Source organism: Lonchura striata, chromosome 39, assembly GCF_046129695.1.
Source record: "Lonchura striata isolate bLonStr1 chromosome 39, bLonStr1.mat, whole genome shotgun sequence".
Taxonomy (NCBI): domain Eukaryota; kingdom Metazoa; phylum Chordata; class Aves; order Passeriformes; family Estrildidae; genus Lonchura; species Lonchura striata.
Window position 1 is genome coordinate 217,966 of NC_134641.1, and position 19,725 is coordinate 237,690.

Consider the following 19,725-nt stretch of genomic DNA (forward strand, 5'->3'; position numbering starts at 1 on the left):
TAGGTGTGGTTTTGAGGGATTTTTGGGTGTTTCTATGGGATTTGGGAGCACTTTTATGGGATTTCAGGGGTTTCTATGGGATTTTGGGGTGCTTTGAGGGATTTCAGGGTATTTCTATGGGATTTTTAGGTGGTCTGGAGGGACTGCAGGGTGTTTCCATGGGATTTTGGGGCAGCTTGAAGGCATTTGAGGTGTTTTGGGGCAGATTTATGGCATTCAGGTGCAGCTTTGAAGAATTTTGGGGTGGTTTGGAGGGATTTCAGGGCATTCCTCTGAGATTACAGGGTGGTTTGGAGGGATTTGGGGTGTTTGGGGGCAGATTTTGATTATTTAGTGGTGGGTTTGAGGCAGTTTTTGAGGGGTATTTCAGGCCCATTTTGGGGGGGTTTGGGGTTATTTTGGTGGGGTTTGGGGTGTTCTGGGTCACTTTTTGGCGAAGGAGATCTCCATGGGTGGCTCTGGGTGATGCTGGAGCCCTGCAGGGCCTCGCGGGCGGCGCCCGCCTGCACCTCGGTGTCCAACTGCAGCGAGGCGATGTCGCGGCGCCCGGGCACCAGCGCAGCTCCTGGAACCCCGGGAACCTGGGATGGGAACGGGGCCAGGAGAGCCCGGAACACCCGGGAACCTTCCCCAGACACCCGGGAATGTTCCCCAGACACCCGGGGATGTTCCCCTGACACCCGGGAACCTTCCCCAGACACCCGGGAACCTCCCCCAGACACCCGGGAATATTCCCCCAGAAACCTGGGAATCTTAACCAAGAAACCCAGGAATGTTCCCCAAAAAACCTCTGAATGCTTCCCAAAAAACCTGGGAATGTTCTCCCCAAATTCAGAAATGCTCTGCAAAAAAAAGTCCTGAAACATTCCCCCAGAATTTCAGAAATGTTCTCCAAAGAAATCCAGAAATGTTCCCCCCCCAAAAAAAAATCCTGGAACATTCCCAAAAATAGGAATTTCTGTTCCCCAGAAAATCCAGAAATATTCCTCCCCAAAAAAATCCAAAACCAACACGATTCCTCATCCAGAAACATTCTCCAAAACTACAGAAGCGTTCCCAAAAATCCAGGAATTCCCCCCCCCCCACAAAATACAGAAACATTCCTTCAAAAATACAGAAACATTCCCCCTCAAAAATATCCAGAAATCCCTCCCCAAAAAATCCATAAATACTCACCCAAAAAACCATAAATTTCCCCCTAAAAATCCAGACATTCACTACCAAAAATCCAGAAATTTCCTCCCTAACAATCCAGAATTTCCTCCCCCCCAATCCTGGTATTTTTCTCCAAAGATCCAGAAATTCCCCCTAAAATCCCAGACATTCACCCCCAAGATCCCGATATTTTTTAAAAAAATCCAGCCCCAAGCCCCCCTTAGCCTCTCATCCCCCAAGCCCCAAAATCCCGCAGTGCCCCAAAGCCCGGCCGGAATGCCGGAATGCCGGGATTGCCCCAGATCTCCCTGGCTGAGGAGCACGGGGAGCATCAGCTCCTGGGGCTGCTCAGGGAGCTGGGCAGGAACAGGATGTGCTTCGGGGCTTTGCCACAGCTGGGGGAACCGGGAGACAAACCCCAAAAGCTGCCCCAGAGCTGCCCAAAGTCACTCTGGATACACAACACAAAATCTGCCCAAAATCCCAAGAGAAAACACCAAAATCCCAACAAAAACCTGAGAAAAACCACAAAATACCCCACCAAAATAATAATAATAAAAAACTCACAAAAATCTCCCCAAAAATCCCCCACAAAAATATCGCCAAAATCCCATAAAAATCCCAAAAAAAACACCCCAAATCCAGCAAAAATCTCCCTTAAGAATACCCCAAGACCCCACCGAAATAATAATAAAAAAAATCACTCAAAATCTACACAAAAAAAAAAAAATCCCACCAAAAATACCATTAAAATCCCATAAAAATTCCACCATAGGATCCTTGAAAATGCCAGAAAATCCACACAAAATCCCAGGAAAATTTCCACAAAAATTCCACCCAAAAGCCCACAAAACTCACCCCAAAAATTCCCACAAATATCACCTCAAGGCTCACAGAAATCCCTCAAAATCCCCATGAAAATTGCCCCAATAGCCCCATAAATGCCACAGAAAAATCCCTCAAAAAGTCCCACTTATTTCCCATGAAAATCCCACAGAATCCACAAAGAAAACACTGTACAAAAATGCCCCCAAAAATCCCCCAATCACACAAAATCCACACAAAAAAATCCCACCAAATCACCCAAAATATCCCACCAAAATTTCCCCAAAAAACCCCAAAATCCACACCAAATCCACTCAAAAAATTCGCACCAAAATCCCACCAAGCCCCTCTCAAATTCCCCAAAAATGCCCCCAAGTCCTATCACATCCCACCCGAAGTGCGAGGAAATCCACCCAAAAAATCCCCACGAAAACTTCCCTCAAAATCCCAGCCAAACCTCCCAGGAGCAGCCCAAGAATCCCGCAGAGATCGCTGCGAGTGCCCGAATCGCCCGGGACAATCGCCGAGCCATCCCCGCCCGGCCCCGCGCTCCGGCCCCGCTCTCTGTGGGGCCGGGGCCTCTCCCCCCTTGGCTCTGCGCTGGTCCCGTTCGCGCTCCGCTCCCGCTCCCGCCCCACCAGCGCTCCCTGCCCTGGGCCGCGCTGGCCGAGCCCGGCCGGGCGCGCTGGATCCGCTGGGACGGCGCATCCCGGCCCCGGCCCCGGCCCCGCGGGGCTCCCGGGGCAGCTCCGGCCGGGATGCGGCACTGCCGCGGGGCTTTGGGCTCTCCCGGCGCTGCCGGGAACCTCCCAGCTCCTCTCACAATCCAATTCCCCTCAGTTCCCCCTACACCCACCTGAGAACGCTCCAGACGCTCTCAAGCTCCCCCCTGAGCTCCCTAAACCCCCTCAGACCCACCAAAGCCCCCTCAGACCCCTCATTCCCCCCAAACCCACCGCACACCCCCTATTTCCCGTCAATCCCCCCAAAATCCCCAATTTCTCCCCAGACCCGCCCCAAACCCCCCCAGCCCCTCCTCAGCTCCTCCTCAGCCCCGCTCCCCTCACAGTTTCCCGCCTCCGCCTCGCGCCGGCTCCCCAGCCAATAGCGGCGCGCCCCGTGCCGGACCGACCAATCAGCGCGCGGCTCCCCTCGGCAGCGCCCGCCTCCCCGCGCCAGTGCTCCCGTCACGGAAGGAGGAACTGATGCAGATTATCAAGGACAAATTGAAGTAATTTGGTTAAACAATAGTGAACAAGATTGGATTATCCAAACCCATGACAGGGTAGCACAATTATTGATATTGTCAGTGTTTAAAACAATTGGGAAAAAAGGAGATCCACCTCAAATCACTGCTGTTGGTGGAGATAAAGGGTTTGCATCCAGCAGTGCTAATAATGAGCCAGAGTGTGGCTCCAGAGGCCAAAAGGCCCTCCTGAGGCAGCTGAAGAACAGCTCCTGGGAAGGACAGCAGTGTTTGTGGTTTTAGGGTGGAGACAGGTTCTTCTTATTTACCTTCTTCTTACCTCCTTCTTCATGGGTTTGGGTGATATTTTGTGATTGGACAGAAAAGTCCTCACTGCTGGCTTCGAGGGATCAGTTATTGGGTTAAAAGGGAAAATAATTTAGGTGTCATTCCTTGGTTGGGTAGTTTTAAAAGACCTTCTAACAAGAGATATTTGGCCGTTTTGTGACTTGCTAATGAAAGACTGCAGAACTCACAGTTGTGAGGCTGCAACACTGATGAGAAACAATCAGCACCTGAGTTTGAACACCAACTATCTTCTCAAGTACCTTCAATCCCGACCACGACACAGGTAGTAAAAACAAGCAGAGAACCCACACCTAAGGCCTGGCAGTGTGACAACAGACCATTGGTGTCACTGAGCCCCACAGTGTCACGATGGTCCCCTTGGCCCCACGAGGCTCTGAAGTCCCACAGAGGCCCTTTGGTTTCACAAGGCCTCAAAATGTAGAAATGGTCTCCATGCTTCCATGAGGCCCTGCTGGGTCACAATGGACCTTTGGTTCCAGGATGCCCCAGAGTGACACAATGGTGACACAATGGTTCCATTGGACCCTTCATCCCACGGAGACCCACAGTGTTCACGGCAGTCCCCTTGATTCCATGAGGCCCTGCCATGCTCTCATGGCCCCTTGGTTCCAGTGAATCCCAAAGCGTCAGAACAGTCTCCATTGTTCCATGAGGCCCCACAAAGTCACTGTGCTCTCCTTGGTTCCACAGGGCCCCACAGTGTCACAATGGACTCTTGGCTCCATGAGGTGCCACGCTGTGTCACAATGGCTCATGGTTCCAGGAGGCCACACAGTTTAACAATGGTCCTTTGGGTCCATGAGGCCTCGCTGTGTCACAATGGACTTGGGGTTCCATGAGCTTTCCTACTGCCAAAAACAGTCTCCCTGGTTCCACAGTGTCACCATGGTCCCTTTGTTCCATGAGGTTCCATGGCAGAACCTTGGTTCCATGGCCACCTTGGTTCCGTGTGATCTTGCAGTGTCACCATGGACCTGTGGTTCCACGAGGCCTTGCTGTGTCAGAATGGCCCCTTGGTTCCAAGAGGTTTCTCAGGGTCACAATGGTCTCCTTGGATCCGTGGTGTCACAATGGACCATTGGTTCAATGTGGCCCCAGGGTGCCAAAATGGATTTGGGTTCCATGGGGTTCCGCTGTGTCACCATGGACCCTTTGTTCCAGGAGTTTGCACAGAGTCACAGCTGACTCCTGGGTTCTGTGAGGCCCCATGGCCACCAAATCTCTGAAATATCAGAACAAGACTCCTTAACACTAATTTGCTATTTAAGAGGGGATCATTTATTCAGGCCTGAGGTCTAGTGAGGGATAACTCCTAACCTCATGTGGACACATAACTCTGCCAGTGTGTTGCTTATACACAGTCACTAAACGTGTATTACAATTTACCCATTGCCATAAAACCCACCCCAAGTTCCCAGGTTCAGTCCTTGCTTCTTCTATCACTGCACCCTTGAGCCAGATGTCTTCTACACTTCCAACTGTCCTTGCTGGAAAAGCAGCTCCTGCACACCCTGTTCCTGTGTTAAAAGTTCCCAGGCAAGGTAAAAATGGAATAAACCCTTTTGGTATCAGCCCAAGGCTTTGTGTGTCCAGGCAGGGGCAGCAGGAGGCAGAGCTGCCAGCAAAGGAAGGGCCAGCGAGGTGGGGCAGCCGGGGGTGACGACAGCCTGCAGGGACAGAGGCGCAGGGCAGGGACACCGTGGGACAGCCTGGGCTGCAGAGGGCTCAGGGATGTGCAGCAGCTGCAAGGCCCTGACAGAGCCAACCTGTGCAGCCCTTTGGCCGTGGCTGCTGGCCCTGGGCCTGAGGCCACCAGGGGACAAGTGACCCTTGCAGCCCTGGGGCCTCAGTGCCTCCTTGTCCCTGCTCAGCAGCCTGGCAGGGGCCGCCCCATGGTCCTGCCCTTGGCACTGCACATCCCCACATGCCAGTGCCCATCCCGGGAAGAGCCCTGAGCAATGAGGGAGGGACAGGATCTGCCTTGCCAGGGGCTGGGGCTCCGGCCTGGGCCCTTTGCATTCCTGAAACACATCCAGGTTTGCTCAGCACCAGAGACACCTTTCCCTTGCTTGTGCCCTGCTGTCATCACTGCCTCCAGTGTTCTGCTGTACCTGGAACCTGGGGACACTTTCTCAGTCCTGTCCCTCAGTGGGACACATTAAAACTTCAAGAAACTTTGGAGTTTTAATTTAACTTTGAGTTATTGAGAAGTTTTTTGAAGATACTCTCAGGGACTGAGTCTGATGTAAACAACACCAAAGCCCTGAGAGGGTCATTAAAGTTTTCCTATTCCAGTTGTGGAGAAAGATTTCAATGTGCTTGTATGAAATACGCATTCCTGTTTTAAAGGGTGTATTTTCTTACATTTCTCTTTAGATCAGAGGCGACTGCAGCATTCTGTGAGTGATATTGACCCAGGGTCTCCCCTCAGGAGCTCTGGCCTGCTCAGAGAAGCTGTGCCCTGAGCTCTGGCCCAGCATGGACAACCTTGCTCCACATTGCCCCAGCCCATCCTGTCTGTCCTCACTCACCTGGGACCTGCTGTGCCTGCAGAGCTGGCTGCACCCAGCCTAAGAGGGGCTTTCCCTTGCTTGTCCCCATCTGTCATCAGTGCATGCAGTGTTCTGCTGTACCTGTAACCTGGGGACACTTTCTCAGACATGCCCCTCACAGGGATCTCTTCAAAGTTCAAGAAACTTCAATGTTTCAATGTAACTGAGACCTTGAGGGTTTTGTGACATCACTGAGGCAATTGTGACATGACAAACCTGGCTGTGATGTCACAGAATAGGTTGAGGCCATAGAGGCCTCTGCCATCATAGAGGGTGGCTCTGTGGCATCAGAGAGAGGGTTGTGACATCACCAGGTGGCTGTGTAACATCATAGAGCAGGTTGTGACAGCACAGAAAAGACTGTGACTTCACAGGGTGACTTTGTGACATCACAGTCTTCTGTGACATCACAGCATTGCTGAATGGCATCACAAGGTGACATCACAGAGATGGCTGTGTGACATCACAGGGGCTGTGTGAGGTCACTGGGGAGGTCACTCTGCCCCATTCCCCCTCCCAGTTCCCCCAGAGAAGTCCAATGCTGCCCGTGCACAGTGGGTCCCCTGTCCCCCCGGGTCCCCCCACCCTCGGTGCCGCAGCCTCCCCCAGAGGATGTTCCACGAGATCGACCCCAGAGCCTGACACGGGGACGGGGTCTGGAGCCATGGGGGGTAGGGCAGGGGGACAGGGACCCCCTGGCAGCGTCCCCGTGTGTCCTGGGTTGTAAGATAAGCTTGTATTCCATTTGCCATCTGTTGAAGGCAAACCGGTTGGACAGGTTTTTGTTATCTCTCTCAGAGACAATGGTTTGCCCCGTAGAGGCAATGGTTTGTTTATACACTATTGACTGACTCACTGCCGGGCTGGTAAATGTAACACTATCCCATTGTGAGGGGTCCCACCCAGAGGGGGAAGCCAAGCACTCTATTATTGTTTAAAAGGGGTAGCTTTTGGGGAGAGAGGCAGCTCTCTCTCTTCGCGGGATTCCCAGAGAAGCAGCTCTCTTCGGTGGCTCTCGCAGCGAAGCAGCCGGAGCGCGCTGAGGCGACGGCAGCGGAGCTCAGAGGCAACCCCGGCGCAGAGGAAGACCGGCCCCACTGCCACCAGATCTTCAGAGGAAAACTATACCCTTCTAAAGATCACCACTTCAGCTGCAACTCATCAACCATTGCAAGGGGAGCAATTGTCCCAGCAGAACTGCTACGGGCACCCCGACTCCTCAGGTTCTGGACTTTCTCACTGGTTTTGTTTGTACCGATTGCATTTGCCTTTTTAAATTGTTGTCTAGTTTTCTCCTAGTAAAGAATTGTTACTCCCATTCCCACATCTTTGCCTGAGAGCCTTTTAATTTAAAGATCCTGGTAATTCAGAGGGAGGGGGGTTTGCCGTTCTCCATTGCACAGGAGGCTTTGCCCTCCTTCGCAGATTCCTGTCTTGTCGAACTTAGACACCGTGTCCCCCAGGGCCAGAGCCTGGGCCAGGCCTCCTTCACCCTGTGACCAATGAGGGTTTGAGAGCGCTGAAAAAATCCCCAGCAAAAACCAGATTTAATAATAAAGTGACAGCAGCACAAAGTTCCTTGGCAAGTCACTCTGCTCCTCATTGGACACTTCAGGCACAGCAAAGAAAAAAAACAACAACAAAACCAAACAAAATCCAGGCAATCAAACCAGGAACGAAAGGAGAACTGTGTGTGTGTGTGTGTGTGTGTGTGTGTGTGTGTGACAGAAGGGCAGTGAGAGCAAGGATAAAAGGAATACGGTCTAAAAGCTTAACAGAGCTCCAACTTAACAGGACTTAACTTACATCTAAACCTTAAATGATAGTTTCACAGTCACAGTTTAGCAAAAGAGAAGAGCTTAACAGTATTTAACCTAACTTATAACCTACAACTTAGCAATTTAACAGAGGAATAACATTTAACAGTATTTAACTCAGCCTATAACTTATATTAAACATAACAATTTAGCAAAACAACAACTCTTAGAAGCATTTAACTTCACTTAGACCTTGTAATTTAACCTCACTTACAGGCCTGACTGGCTCAGCTATCCAAGGCACTCAGAGCCCTCAGGGAGCAGCATTTCTGCCACATTTCCCCAGCACAGGCACTCCTGTGTGCACACAGACACAGAGAGTCAGTGCAAGGCACCTGTGAGAAATTCCCCTGAGGGCAGGGAAATGCTCCCTGAGGATGCTTTGGCATCTCCCCAGCAGGGAAGGGTTGAGCCTGGAGGAGTGGGGGGATCGGCCCAGGCTCCCTCGTTGTTGGGGATCCCCGAGTGCAGCAAACGGGAGAGTTCCCGGCTCGGAGAGGCCTCACTCAGAGGGAGTCGCTGGCCCAGGAGAGCTCCAAGGGCTCCTTTTGGAGCGCTGTTTGTCGGGCTCCAAGAGAGGGGCTGCAGTCCCAGCCATGTTTCACCCTGGCCGCACTTGGCACCAGCAGCTTTCTTTGGCAGGGTGAGAACAGGGATGTTGTGCCACCGAGGGAACACAAACAGTTCCCAGGGCTGCTCCTAAAGCAGCCAGGAGCTGGCTGGGCAGCAGCAGTGCCTGGAGAAGAGCGTGTTTGTGCTGAGCTCCAGAGGAGCTGAGCCCAGGGGCTGCTGGCCAAGGCCGAGGCCAGCGAGCATTTCTCATCTGGCAGGGCGGCCTGAGAAGGGGAGGGGGGAATGCACCAGCACAGGAACCATGGAACCAAGGGACCATTGTGACACTGTGGGGCCTGTGAGACCAAGGGACCATTGTGACACTGTGGGGTACCATGGAACCAAGGGACCATTGTGACACTGTAGGGCGTCATGGAACCATGGACACCATTATGACCCTTTGGGGTGTCATGGGACCAAGGGTCCATTGTGACAAGGCGAGACCCCAGGGAGCCAAAGGTCCATTGTGACATTGCAAGGCCTCATGGTGTCTTGGAGACGCCATTAAGAGACTTCACAGCCTCATTGAACCAAGGGGCCATTGTGACACTGTGGGGCACCATGGAACCAAGGATTCCATTGTGACACTGAGGGGACTCATGGGATCATGGAGACCATTGGGACACTATGAGGCCCCAGAGGCCTCATGGCACCAGTGAGACCATTGTGACCCTGGGGGTCCCCACAGAACCAAGAGGACCATTGTGACACTGTGGGGCCTCGTGAAACCAAGAGGCCTTTGTGGCACTGCAGGGCTGCAGGGAACCAAAGGTCCATTGTGACACTGCAGAGCCTCGTGTCATCAGTGTTCCATTGTGACCCTGTGGAGCCAAAGGAAACCATTGTGACACCACAAACGCCCAGGGCCCAAAGGTCCATTGTGACATTGTGGCCTTATGGAACAGAGGAGTCACATGTCATTGCGGGGCCTCAAGGAACCATGGAGACCATTGTGACACTTGAGGGTCTCATGGAACAAAGGGAACTTAGGACAGGTCTGGCTGGTTTGGCATGGCAGGGGCTGCCTAAAATCTGATCTTGGCATTTTGAGGGTTTCTTCTTATCTGCTATTGAAGCACTGGGGCTCAGGGCTTTCCTTCCTATGGAAAAGAACTCTTCTTCTCCTCTAGGCACACATGACCAGAATTCAGATTTCATCTCTATTTCCTTATATCCAGGGATTGTTACTATGGGAATATTGCCAGGATATATCTGGCTGGCAGTCATTTCTTAAGGGTCACTGCTTATCTGTCCACGAAAGACTGGGGAAGGCTCCATGCTTTCCCTCCTATGGGGAAGAACTCTCCTGCTTCTCCAGGTGCCCATGGGCAAAATTTGGATTCTGGCTCCAAAGTTCCCTATATCTAAAGGCTGCCTCCAGACAAAATCTGCCATTCCTGCCAAGTCTGGCTGGCCTTAGCCTAATGAGGCTCTCACCTGACTTCCTATGCACTGGGGCTCTATGCTTTCCTTCCTATGGAAAAGAACAGTCCCTCTCCTGCAGGTGGTCATGGCCAGAATTGGAATTTCACCTCCAAGTGCAGATTGTGACAGACTGGAGGAGATTGTTGGCTGGAAAAATTTCATGTGTGAGGGAGGAAAGGGCAGGTCCACCCTTGCCCTGCCCTGGAACCCCAATCCTCCCAGAGCCTCTATCCCAGCCCAGCAGTGTCTGCCAGTCCCTGGCACAGCACAGGCAATGCTGCACAGCCACCTCTGGAGCCCCAGCCCAGCTCCTGAGTGACCAAATGACCCCAAGTCCCACCTGGGGGAAGGCCCAGGAACACCAAGGGGTATTTAAGGCTGACCACAAGGCAAGCACATGTCTTCACCCTACCTCCTTTTGGAATTTCCATCTGAACATTGCTGGAATCCAGGAGTTGGTAGCTGTGTGTGTGCTTCTCTGTATCTTTTTTGTCTTTCTCTGTCTATCTTGTTCTATTTCAGTCCTCTTGCAGATGTAGATTAACTTAGAATTGAACAGGCTTAGAGATTGTGAAGTTGAAAGAGCCAAGTTAATGCATTGAAAACTATCTTTTGTACACTGAATATAATTTTAAAACTTTTGCCAAAGTTTCTCTGATTTCCTAAAGTTGCCAGTAAAGGCTGCTTTGGTGTTTGTTTTGAGCTCCTGAGAAAATCTTGATAGTATTGCTCCAGTGCATCCAACTCAGAGGACACAAATTATTGTCACTCCATTTAAATGTCTCCTCGAGAGAGTTTTTTAGTGGATGGGGGTCAGGGCTTGTGTGTCCTGCTTGGCACAGCCCAGGCAGGGCTTTCACAGCCCCATCCCACACTCCATGTCCCAGCTGGAGCCGCTGGTGCCTCTGAGTTCTGCTGCCCCAGCCCCAGGGACGCTCTCCTTGTCTGCCCACTCCCCCAGGGTCTCTGGGCAGGGATGGCCTCAGTGGGGGCTGCTGACATCCTCAGCAACTTGGAGGCTGCTGCTGAATTTTACTGCTCCAGAGGCTTCTTCAGCCTTCAGCTGTTCAGTGCAGGAATTCAGTGCCCCAGGGCACATTAACATTCAGAACACCTTAACAAGACAAGCCTCTGGGAATAATTTGATTTAAGCTTTCAAATCCTTTGTGGTTGGTTAGGCAGATTCCATTAGTGTAGTTGAAATAAATGACTTTTATTTACACAGGGAGTGAGAAACCATTTTTTAGGTCCCATTTTGATTTTTTAGTTAATACATTGTTATATGCAATCTCTAGCTGACACTGAATCCAAGTACCTCCTCATGCAGTTTGAATAGATACGAAAATCAAGACACTTTATGGCTGACAATCCATAAGACTGTCCCTACCCCCACCCCACCATTTCCCCCATCCCAGCCCTGGCACTCAGAGCAGCCTTGTGCAAATCTGAGCTCCCTCCAGCCCAGGCTGCACCTGCAGGTTTCAGCTCCTGGGCTCCAACTCCCACCTGCTTTCTTTGGAGAAGAAGCTGCCCCAGACACAGAGAGATGTTCATTTCTTGCCAGCCAACAAAGCCAAGGGAAGGCACAACTCCATCCAATGCAAAAGTCATTCCTCTGCTGGCTATTAAATCCACTGTGCACAGCAGACAGTCTCAGAGCAATGGAAAACACCTTCTGTGCCCAGCACAGATCCCAAGGTCCCCCCAAACCCTCCCTGCCCCAATTCTTCCCAGATTTGCTCTTTGCACACACGAGTCACAGGCTGAAGTCAGGAGCTCCCTCCATGGCCAGAGGGAGGAAAAGAGGGAAAGTGGATGAAGAGCTCTCCTGTGCAGAGTCAAGGTCCAAGTGCAACCCCTGCAGTGGGAACCACAACTCATCAGGTTTGTGTCCTTTGGGCTCAGGGATGGTGACACTCAGAGGCACAGAAAGGTTTCTTGCCAACAAACAGGAGTTGAACATTGGAACAGTTTAATAACCATCACAGCTCCTCCCTCAGCTCTCTGTGATATCCCAGCTGCATCTGACATGTCCCCCACACCAAAGTGATTTCTGTAGATAAACAGTTTTATACAAAGACATAAGAAAAGGCAATTATGTGATAGATAGAAATCTAAGTAAGTGGTTGACTAATGTGAAATTTATTTCAACTTCAGAAAGATTGGGCAACTCCCTAAATCTCAAATCATGAAACCAGTCAGTTGAGAGGCTCTTGAATGACCAGAGAGCACCTAGAGGAGGAAATTTGGGAGCAAAAGGAAGAACATAGATCCAGCTGGTCAAGTGAAGAGATGTTGTTAGACATGGCAATTTCAACAGGAGAGCTGGAAACCCCTGAAGGAAGAGGGAGATGATGTAATAAACAGAATATTAGGGACACAAGAAGATGGAAGATCAGTATTTCTTGTCCTTTTCTCATCAGTACCCTCCCAGGAAATCCGTGTTCCTGGAGAGAAAACTTTTGTGTTTCTTAAATGACACAGATAATAAAACTGTCCTTCTATAAAGTGAAATGTACGAGTAATAACACCTGTGCTCCTTTCCAGGCAGACATCAGCTGTGTGCCCATGAACAGGCAGTGACACTTGTGCCCAGCTGCTGCGCTCTCGCCCCGGTTCCCTTTTCCTCCGCCCCGGCTAGCTCTCAGCCTGGGGCGAGAGTGGGCGATGGAGGCACCCTCCGCCGCTCCCAGCTGGGGTTTGGAGAGTGCCTTTGTGGGTTCCGGGCAGCGCTAGCACGCCTCGCGGTGGTAAATGAAGAGCGGATCCTGCTGGGGGCTAAGTCCGAGTTTATTGTAGCCCAACGGGGCCAAATGTCCTAGAACGGTGCCAGCCAACAGGAACGAGCACAAGGTGCTTGCACTGGCTTATAAACTGTAAGGGAGGGGTATCCAACGATCAATGGGGATAGGGATAGGGGGTGGCTCCGGGATGGGGGGATATGGTGGGGTCCAATGGGGGAAGGATATGGGGGGAGCCCCAGGTCCTCGCCCAATCACCCGGTGCCCTGAGTAGAAGCTTCTGGATGGATGGGAAGGGGCACCGAGTGACAGACAAGGCACCCGGGGGGGGTAAAATGCCTCTTTCAGGGTGATGGATAGATACTGGGAAGGCGGGAAGGGAGGACAAGGCGGGAAAACTGGGGATAAACCAAGTTGCACACGGAAGGAATAAACCAATACATAATACAGGGATAATAAAACATACAAATAATGCAACTCCACATCTCCTCCTTTTTTTGTTTAAAAAGAAAGGGGAAATGGGCAAAAACGCAACTCCACACCCTGAGGTGCCGAGTTGGGATTGGATCTCTCAGAGAGGAGCTGAGGGAGAGCAGAGCACCTTGCAAGCTGCAGGTCCCTGCCAGACCCGCAGGGCTCCTGTGCCATCAACATCTGCTCTGCTCCAGTCTGGAACAGGGCCCAGCACGGTGCCGGGACCATCAGAGAGCTGAGGTGTGTGCTGGAATTCCATGCTCTACCCATGGCACAGCATCCCTGCATTTCCCTGCTCCAGCCTTGGTCTCCAGCACAGCCATGGAGGCTTTTTGGGCTCCTGAGTGTTCCTGCAGCCCCAAGGGCAGCTGAGCTCTGCCTTGGCACAGGCAGCCCTGGCCAGTGCAGGCCATGCTCAGCAATTCCTTGTCTGTGCCCGGCCTTGCTGCCAGCCCCGGCAGCGGCTGCGTGGCCCCTCTGTGGCCCTGTGCTGGCCCAGCCATGGTGCCACAGCCCCTGTGCAGCCCAGCCCAGGACAGGAGCATTGCGGCTGGGAACGGCCCCTGTGCCGTGGGGCCCTGGGCAGCCTTGGGGCTCTGTGCCCCATGGCCCCCCTGCTGGGCAGCCTCTGCCAGCTCCTGCCGAGCCCGTGGCACCTGTGGGGCTGCACAGACAGCCCTGCCCGGGCTCTGCCGGCCTCGGGGCCAGCAGAGAGGCGGCCAGGGCTGGCCATGGCCGGGAACAGGCCCTGAGCCCCGCAGGAGGATGGAGCTGGGCCACAGCCAAACTCAGCCCAGGGCAGAGCTGGGCTCAGCAGCCAGGGCTGCCCAGGGCTGGCACAGACACAGGCTGGCGCTGACAAATGTCCTGGGCCCCTCCCTGCTCTGTCCATGCCCCAAGGGCACAGAGCAGCCTCCTCTCTCGGGCTCTGCCTGTTTTCAATGCCTGCCCAGGCGCTGGCCCTGCCCCACAAGGCCTGGGCTGAGTCCTGCCCCTGCCCGCTCAGCCAGGCTGAGATGGACACTGATGGTTCCTGTGCCAGGCTCTCCCAGCCCAGCCCAGCTCCCTGCCAGCTCTGCCAGCTGCCCTGAGCTCTGGGCAGCACCAAGGGCCTCTCCCCAGCACAGCCCAGCCGGCTCTGGCCCCACAGCTCTGCTCAGCCCAGGCTGCTCTGGGAATGGAGCAGCTGAGGAATGGAGTCACATCCAGGGGTGTCCCCAGGGCTCAGGACTGGGGCCAGGTCAGTGAAATCTCTTTTTTGTTGATCTGGACGAGGCCATCGAGGGCACCCTCAGTCAGTTCCAGGTGAGCCCAGGCTGGATGGAAGTGTGGCTGTGCTGGAGGGCAGGAAGCTCTGCAGAGGGATCTGGACAGGCTGGAGCCATGGGCCCAGGACAATGGGATGAGGTTCACCAAGGCCAAGGGCCGGGTCCTGCCCTGGGCTCACAACCACCCCAAATCCCTGGCCGTGCCCTGCCCCTGATCCCCACAGCCTGTCCTGTTTCCTTCATCCCTGAATTGCCAGGGACTTTCTGGGACAAGGGAGCTCTGCTCTGGGGATGGAGGGAGGTGGAAGTGCCACCACTGGAGTGGGAACCACAACTCATCAGGTTTGTGTCCTTTGGGGGTCAGGAACTGGTGAGACTCAGAGGCACAGAAAGTTTCTCTCCATGGCCAAAGGACCATAGATGAACAGGACACAATTTAATAACAATCACGCTCTTCCCTGAGCTATGTGCTACGTCCCAGCAGTGTCTGATGAGTCCACCATCCACACGTGATTTTCATGCTAGAATGAATTTCAGACAAACATGGTTCTGTGATAGATATAAACACAGTTAGGTTCTTGTATTAGGGTGCTCATCCTGAAGTGGGGGAAAAACATCTCAAACAATTCCTGATGTGCAAAGCTGTCAGTGGTGGATGGAGAAGGGAGGTCAGGCTGCTTTTGGTGTTGAGGAAATGCTGAAATCAGCCTGACTCATTTCATCTCCTCCTGGCCTGGCTGATTATCCAGGCCCCTGGTGAAGAGCCTGGCTCTGTGTTCTCCATCCCCTCCTTGCTGGGACTGCCAGGCTGGGATGAGGAGCCCCTCAGCCTTCCCTGCTCTGGGCTGGACAAGCCCAGCTCCCTCAGCCTTTGCTCACAGCCCAAGGGCTCCAGCCCCACCTTGGAGGCCCTTCTCTAAGCCTGCTCCAGCTGCCAGACATCTTTCCTGCCCTGGGGAACCCAACCCAGGCCACAGGGACCTGGATAATCCATGTCCTTGATGTCCTGGTCACACAGCCCTGGCCCCTTTTCCCCATGTCAGGCTCTGGGGTGGATCCTGTGGAACATCCTTTGGTGGAGGCTGTGGCTCCAGGGGGACCGGGGGGATACCAGGGGACAGGGACCCTGCTGGGCATGAACAGCATTGGACTTGTTGGGAGAAACTGTGAGGGGGAGCTGGGGTGGAATGACCAACCCAGTGACCTCACAGAGCCCTCCTGGGATGTCACACAGCCCCTCTGGGATGTCACACAGCCCCTCTGGGATGTCACACAGCCTCTCTGAGATGTCACAGACCATTCTGTAATGTCACACAGCTGGTCTCTGATGTCACAGCCAACTCTGTGATGTCACGGTCTGCTCTGCAATTTCAAAGCTCTGTCCTGTGATGTCAAAGCCTGCTCTGTGATGTCACAGAGATGGCCTATGATGTCATAACTTCTTGATGACATCACATTAACCACTCTGTGATGTCATGGACCATTCTGGCATAGATCACTCATGGGATGTCATAGCCCACTCTGTGACCTCATGTTACGAGACGATAAATTGTCTCCACCAGGTGAGCTGACACCTGGAGCTTGTTCTCCAAAACCCCGGGCCTATGGAAACCACACAATGCCCATTGTGGGAGAAGGGGAACTGGAAGTTCACCAGCCTCAGTGTCCTGCCAGCTCAGCCAGGCCCACGGGAACATTGGAGTCCACGACCACCACGGACCACCAGAGAGATCCCCAGGACAGAAGCGAGCATGGGTAAAGGGGAGGGGAAATATGTTCATGATTTTGGGGAAATTATTATCAGATGTGTGTTTAGTCCAGCACAATCAATGAATAATGTGCAAAATCCAGAATATGAACAGAAACTTTCCTGTACTCAGCATGCTTGGCTTTGGGAGGAGCTATCCCCCGTGCATCCCCCTGAATAAAGAATGCTGCTTCTTAATGCTACACTGGTGTTAAGGAGTTTTCTGTTTTAGCGAATTTTTGGTAACACTCCACTCCCAAGGAAAGCTCTGTCTGCTGCTGCTCACAAACAGAGAAGGGCTGGTGGCAGATGTGGGGGTTGGAGGCTGCCTGGGGAACAGTGACCATAAAATAATCAAGTTTTCAATGATCTGTGAAAGAAGGAGGGGCAGCAACAAAACTTCCACACTGGAATTAGGAAGGGCAGACTTTGGCCTACTTAGGATGCAGATTTGGGGAGTACCAAATCAGGTACTGATTTTTTTAATGGGAAACAGCCCTTAAAAACCAAGGGGTCCAGGGAGGATGGACACAGTTCAAGACAGTAATCTTAAGGGGGAAGGAGCAGCCTGTCCTGGTGTGGCAAAAGATGAGGTGGTGAGAAAAATTACTGTCCTGGTTGCCCATGGAGCTTTTGTGGGAACTCAAGGGAAGGAAGAAGGTGCAATAACTTATGACAGAAGATCAGGCAGCTTAGGAATTGTTTAAGAATGTTGTTAGGTCATGCAGGAAAATAAAGGAAAGAGGTAAAATCTCAATAAGAGATTAACCTGGCCACTTCTGTGAAAAATAATAAAAAGTGTGTCTATGAATAAATTAATAAGAAAACGTGGAATAAGGAGAACCTCTACCCTTTTTTGGATGCATTGGAAAATAGAGTAACTAAAGATAAGGAAAAGGTTGAGCTACTTAAGACCTTGTTTGTCTCAGTTTTCAATATTTGGACAGGTTGTCCTCAGGACAAGAGTTCTCCTGAGCTGGTAGATGGGCACAGGGAGCAGAACGGGCCCCTGTAATCCAGGAGGAAGCAGCTGCTGACCTGCTGAGCCACTCAGATGCTCACAGGTGGATGGGATGGGATGGGATCCATCCTAGGGGGATGAGGGAGCTGGGGGATGAGCTCCCCAAGCTGCTCCCCATCATTTACCATCAGTCCTGGCTCACCAGGAAGGTCCCAGAGCACTGGAGGTGCCAGTGTGAGCCCATCCCCAAGAAGGGCTGGAAGGAGGATGTGAGGAGCTCCAGGCCTGTCAGCCTGACCTTGGTGCCCGGCAAGGTTATGGAACAGATCACCCTGAGAGCCACCACAGTGTTAGAGGGAATGCCGCGGGAGACAAGACTCATGCTATCATGATCATCAAGTCTCAGTTTATTGTGACAGATTACACAGTTTATATATGTTCGTTAATTAGCTCATACATATTGCAAAAGCCAAGCTCATGATTGGTTGCTATGTGACTTGTACTATTATCTTAAAAGTATCGTTATGATCGATACATGCCTGTCCAGCTGGCCTTGCAGTTAGAACAGCTTAGTACCCCCTTTGTTCTTCTCTATCTACTTCTACATACCAAGCAATTTCAATATCCTGCTTTCTGCACATCATCTATTCTTCAGGGCCATGCGAACTTTGCAGCAGTCACGTAGCCCTCCCTATTTGGATTAATTTTACAGTATCATGTCCCCTGTTGTACAACCATTCCTCTGTCAGGCTCTCTTCATCTCCCCCGTTTTCCTTTTGTACAAGAAGGTGTGCATTCAGCATTTTCTGCAAAAGCTGCTGCATCAAGCCTTGCCAAACACACAGGGCAAAACAAACAAAAGTATCACAATTATGCTTAGAACTATTATGCCATATTTGATAATGTCTCTTAACTATGGTCCGATCCCAAATCCTTTTAGCTATCTTTTTAAACCTAATCTATCTTCTACCTTTAACTGTTGAGTTAGCTCGGTCAATTTTCGTATTTGCTTATGGATAGATGTAGCGTGATCAGATAAGTTCATACAGCACATTACTTCAAATTCTTCACAACTATGACCTTGGGCTAGAAGAAGTAAATTAGTGGCAGCTGTTCTGTTTTGCAGAACTGCATGACAGATACTACCTATATTTGTGGCAAGCTCACTTAACATTTTAGATGAAATATTAATTTATTTTTCTGTCCAGTAGGCTAGGATTTTTAATTGTGTGAGAGCTTGCACTGAAGCAACTCGTGGGGTGAAAAATGAGGTTAGTATTACAGAAGTGCACCCCACTTCATATTTCTCATGGTTTTGATTGTTCTGTTTAACATGAAAGGAACAAACTTAATTCTAAATACAAACTATATTTATGATAAACTTAATGTTATGCTTTTGATTATCTAATTGATTGTCCCTCTTTTTCTTTTGCCATTGAAAAGCAATGGTAAAATGAACAGAAAAATCACAGGCATTACTAAAACTCATTAAAACTTAGTAAAAAAAGTCTATAACATAATTAAAAACACACTTATGAAAAAACTTAAAAGCCTACAATCTTCTGTGGGTGAAACACAAATCTTTGCACAATCCACTTTTGCTGTGCATCCTCTGATTTACTTGTGGAGAGATTAGTGTTCTCTTGAAATTGATAAGTTTAACATTCTTCACTGAAATCTATCTAGATTCTGCACCTGCTAAAACACAAACAAACTCAACACCCCCCACAGGGACTGGAGGGTCCTCTCTCAATTCTGTTTCCTAAAATTTGCATGAAGAAATGGAAATATCAACATCTTTGTTATAAACATGAAAAAACATCAAGAACAAAACAATGCATATAGTAAAGAAACTAACAACAAATAAAAATCAATCAGATAATACACTATTAACATTACATATAAAATCACAGTTACCAAATGCTACACTATCAAATTGTCATCCCAGAGTCTGCAGCAGCTGATAAACCTTAAAACAACAGAGATTTGGATAAAACATGTCCGGATCATGTTTCTCCAAAACTCTCTTTGAGGCTCAGCTGCTCTACATGGTCAAATTGTTAAGCCAAAAGGACTTGAATACTTTTTGATGCAGAAAACACCTGGGTCAATCACACCATCCACGTAGAGCCAGAGCTTGGCCAGAGCTCAAACTCTAATTGGAGGATATGTTTTAACACATTATAAAACAAAAGTCCTAGAAATAACAGTTATAAGTAAAAAACCTTATTATTAAAAATTTATCAAACTATTAAATAATTGAACCTGTTTAAAGTCTCTTTCAAGACAAAAATTCTCTAAATACAACAAACCCTTTCTTCAGAAATCTGAAAATTTGAAGTCTGAAATTTTGAATTAAAATTTGGATAATGAATTTTTAAAGGAAGATGAATTGCAGCTGCATAAAAGATTGGATAAAGAAAACACATGAGTAGTTAAAAAATCAAAAACACAGGATCCTGAAAAAACATCTTGTAATTAATCACCTAAAGAGACAATAAAACATATGAAAACTGACTGTAAATACTATAACAACACCTTAATACCTTAATACCTTAATAATAATTCTTATCACAAAAATCAGACAACTCGC

At 50.5% G+C, this 19,725-nt stretch overlaps 1 protein-coding gene across 1 annotated transcript in view; it reads left to right on the forward strand.

Annotated features, from left to right (window-relative positions):
- The window catches only part of LOC110484126 (uncharacterized), a 187,648-nt gene that overhangs the window by 56,298 nt on the left and 111,625 nt on the right, over window positions 1-19,725 (forward strand). The window contains 1 exon segment of the mRNA XM_077789898.1: window positions 5,804-5,806. Within this exon segment, the coding sequence (XP_077646024.1) occupies window positions 5,804-5,806 (3 nt within the window).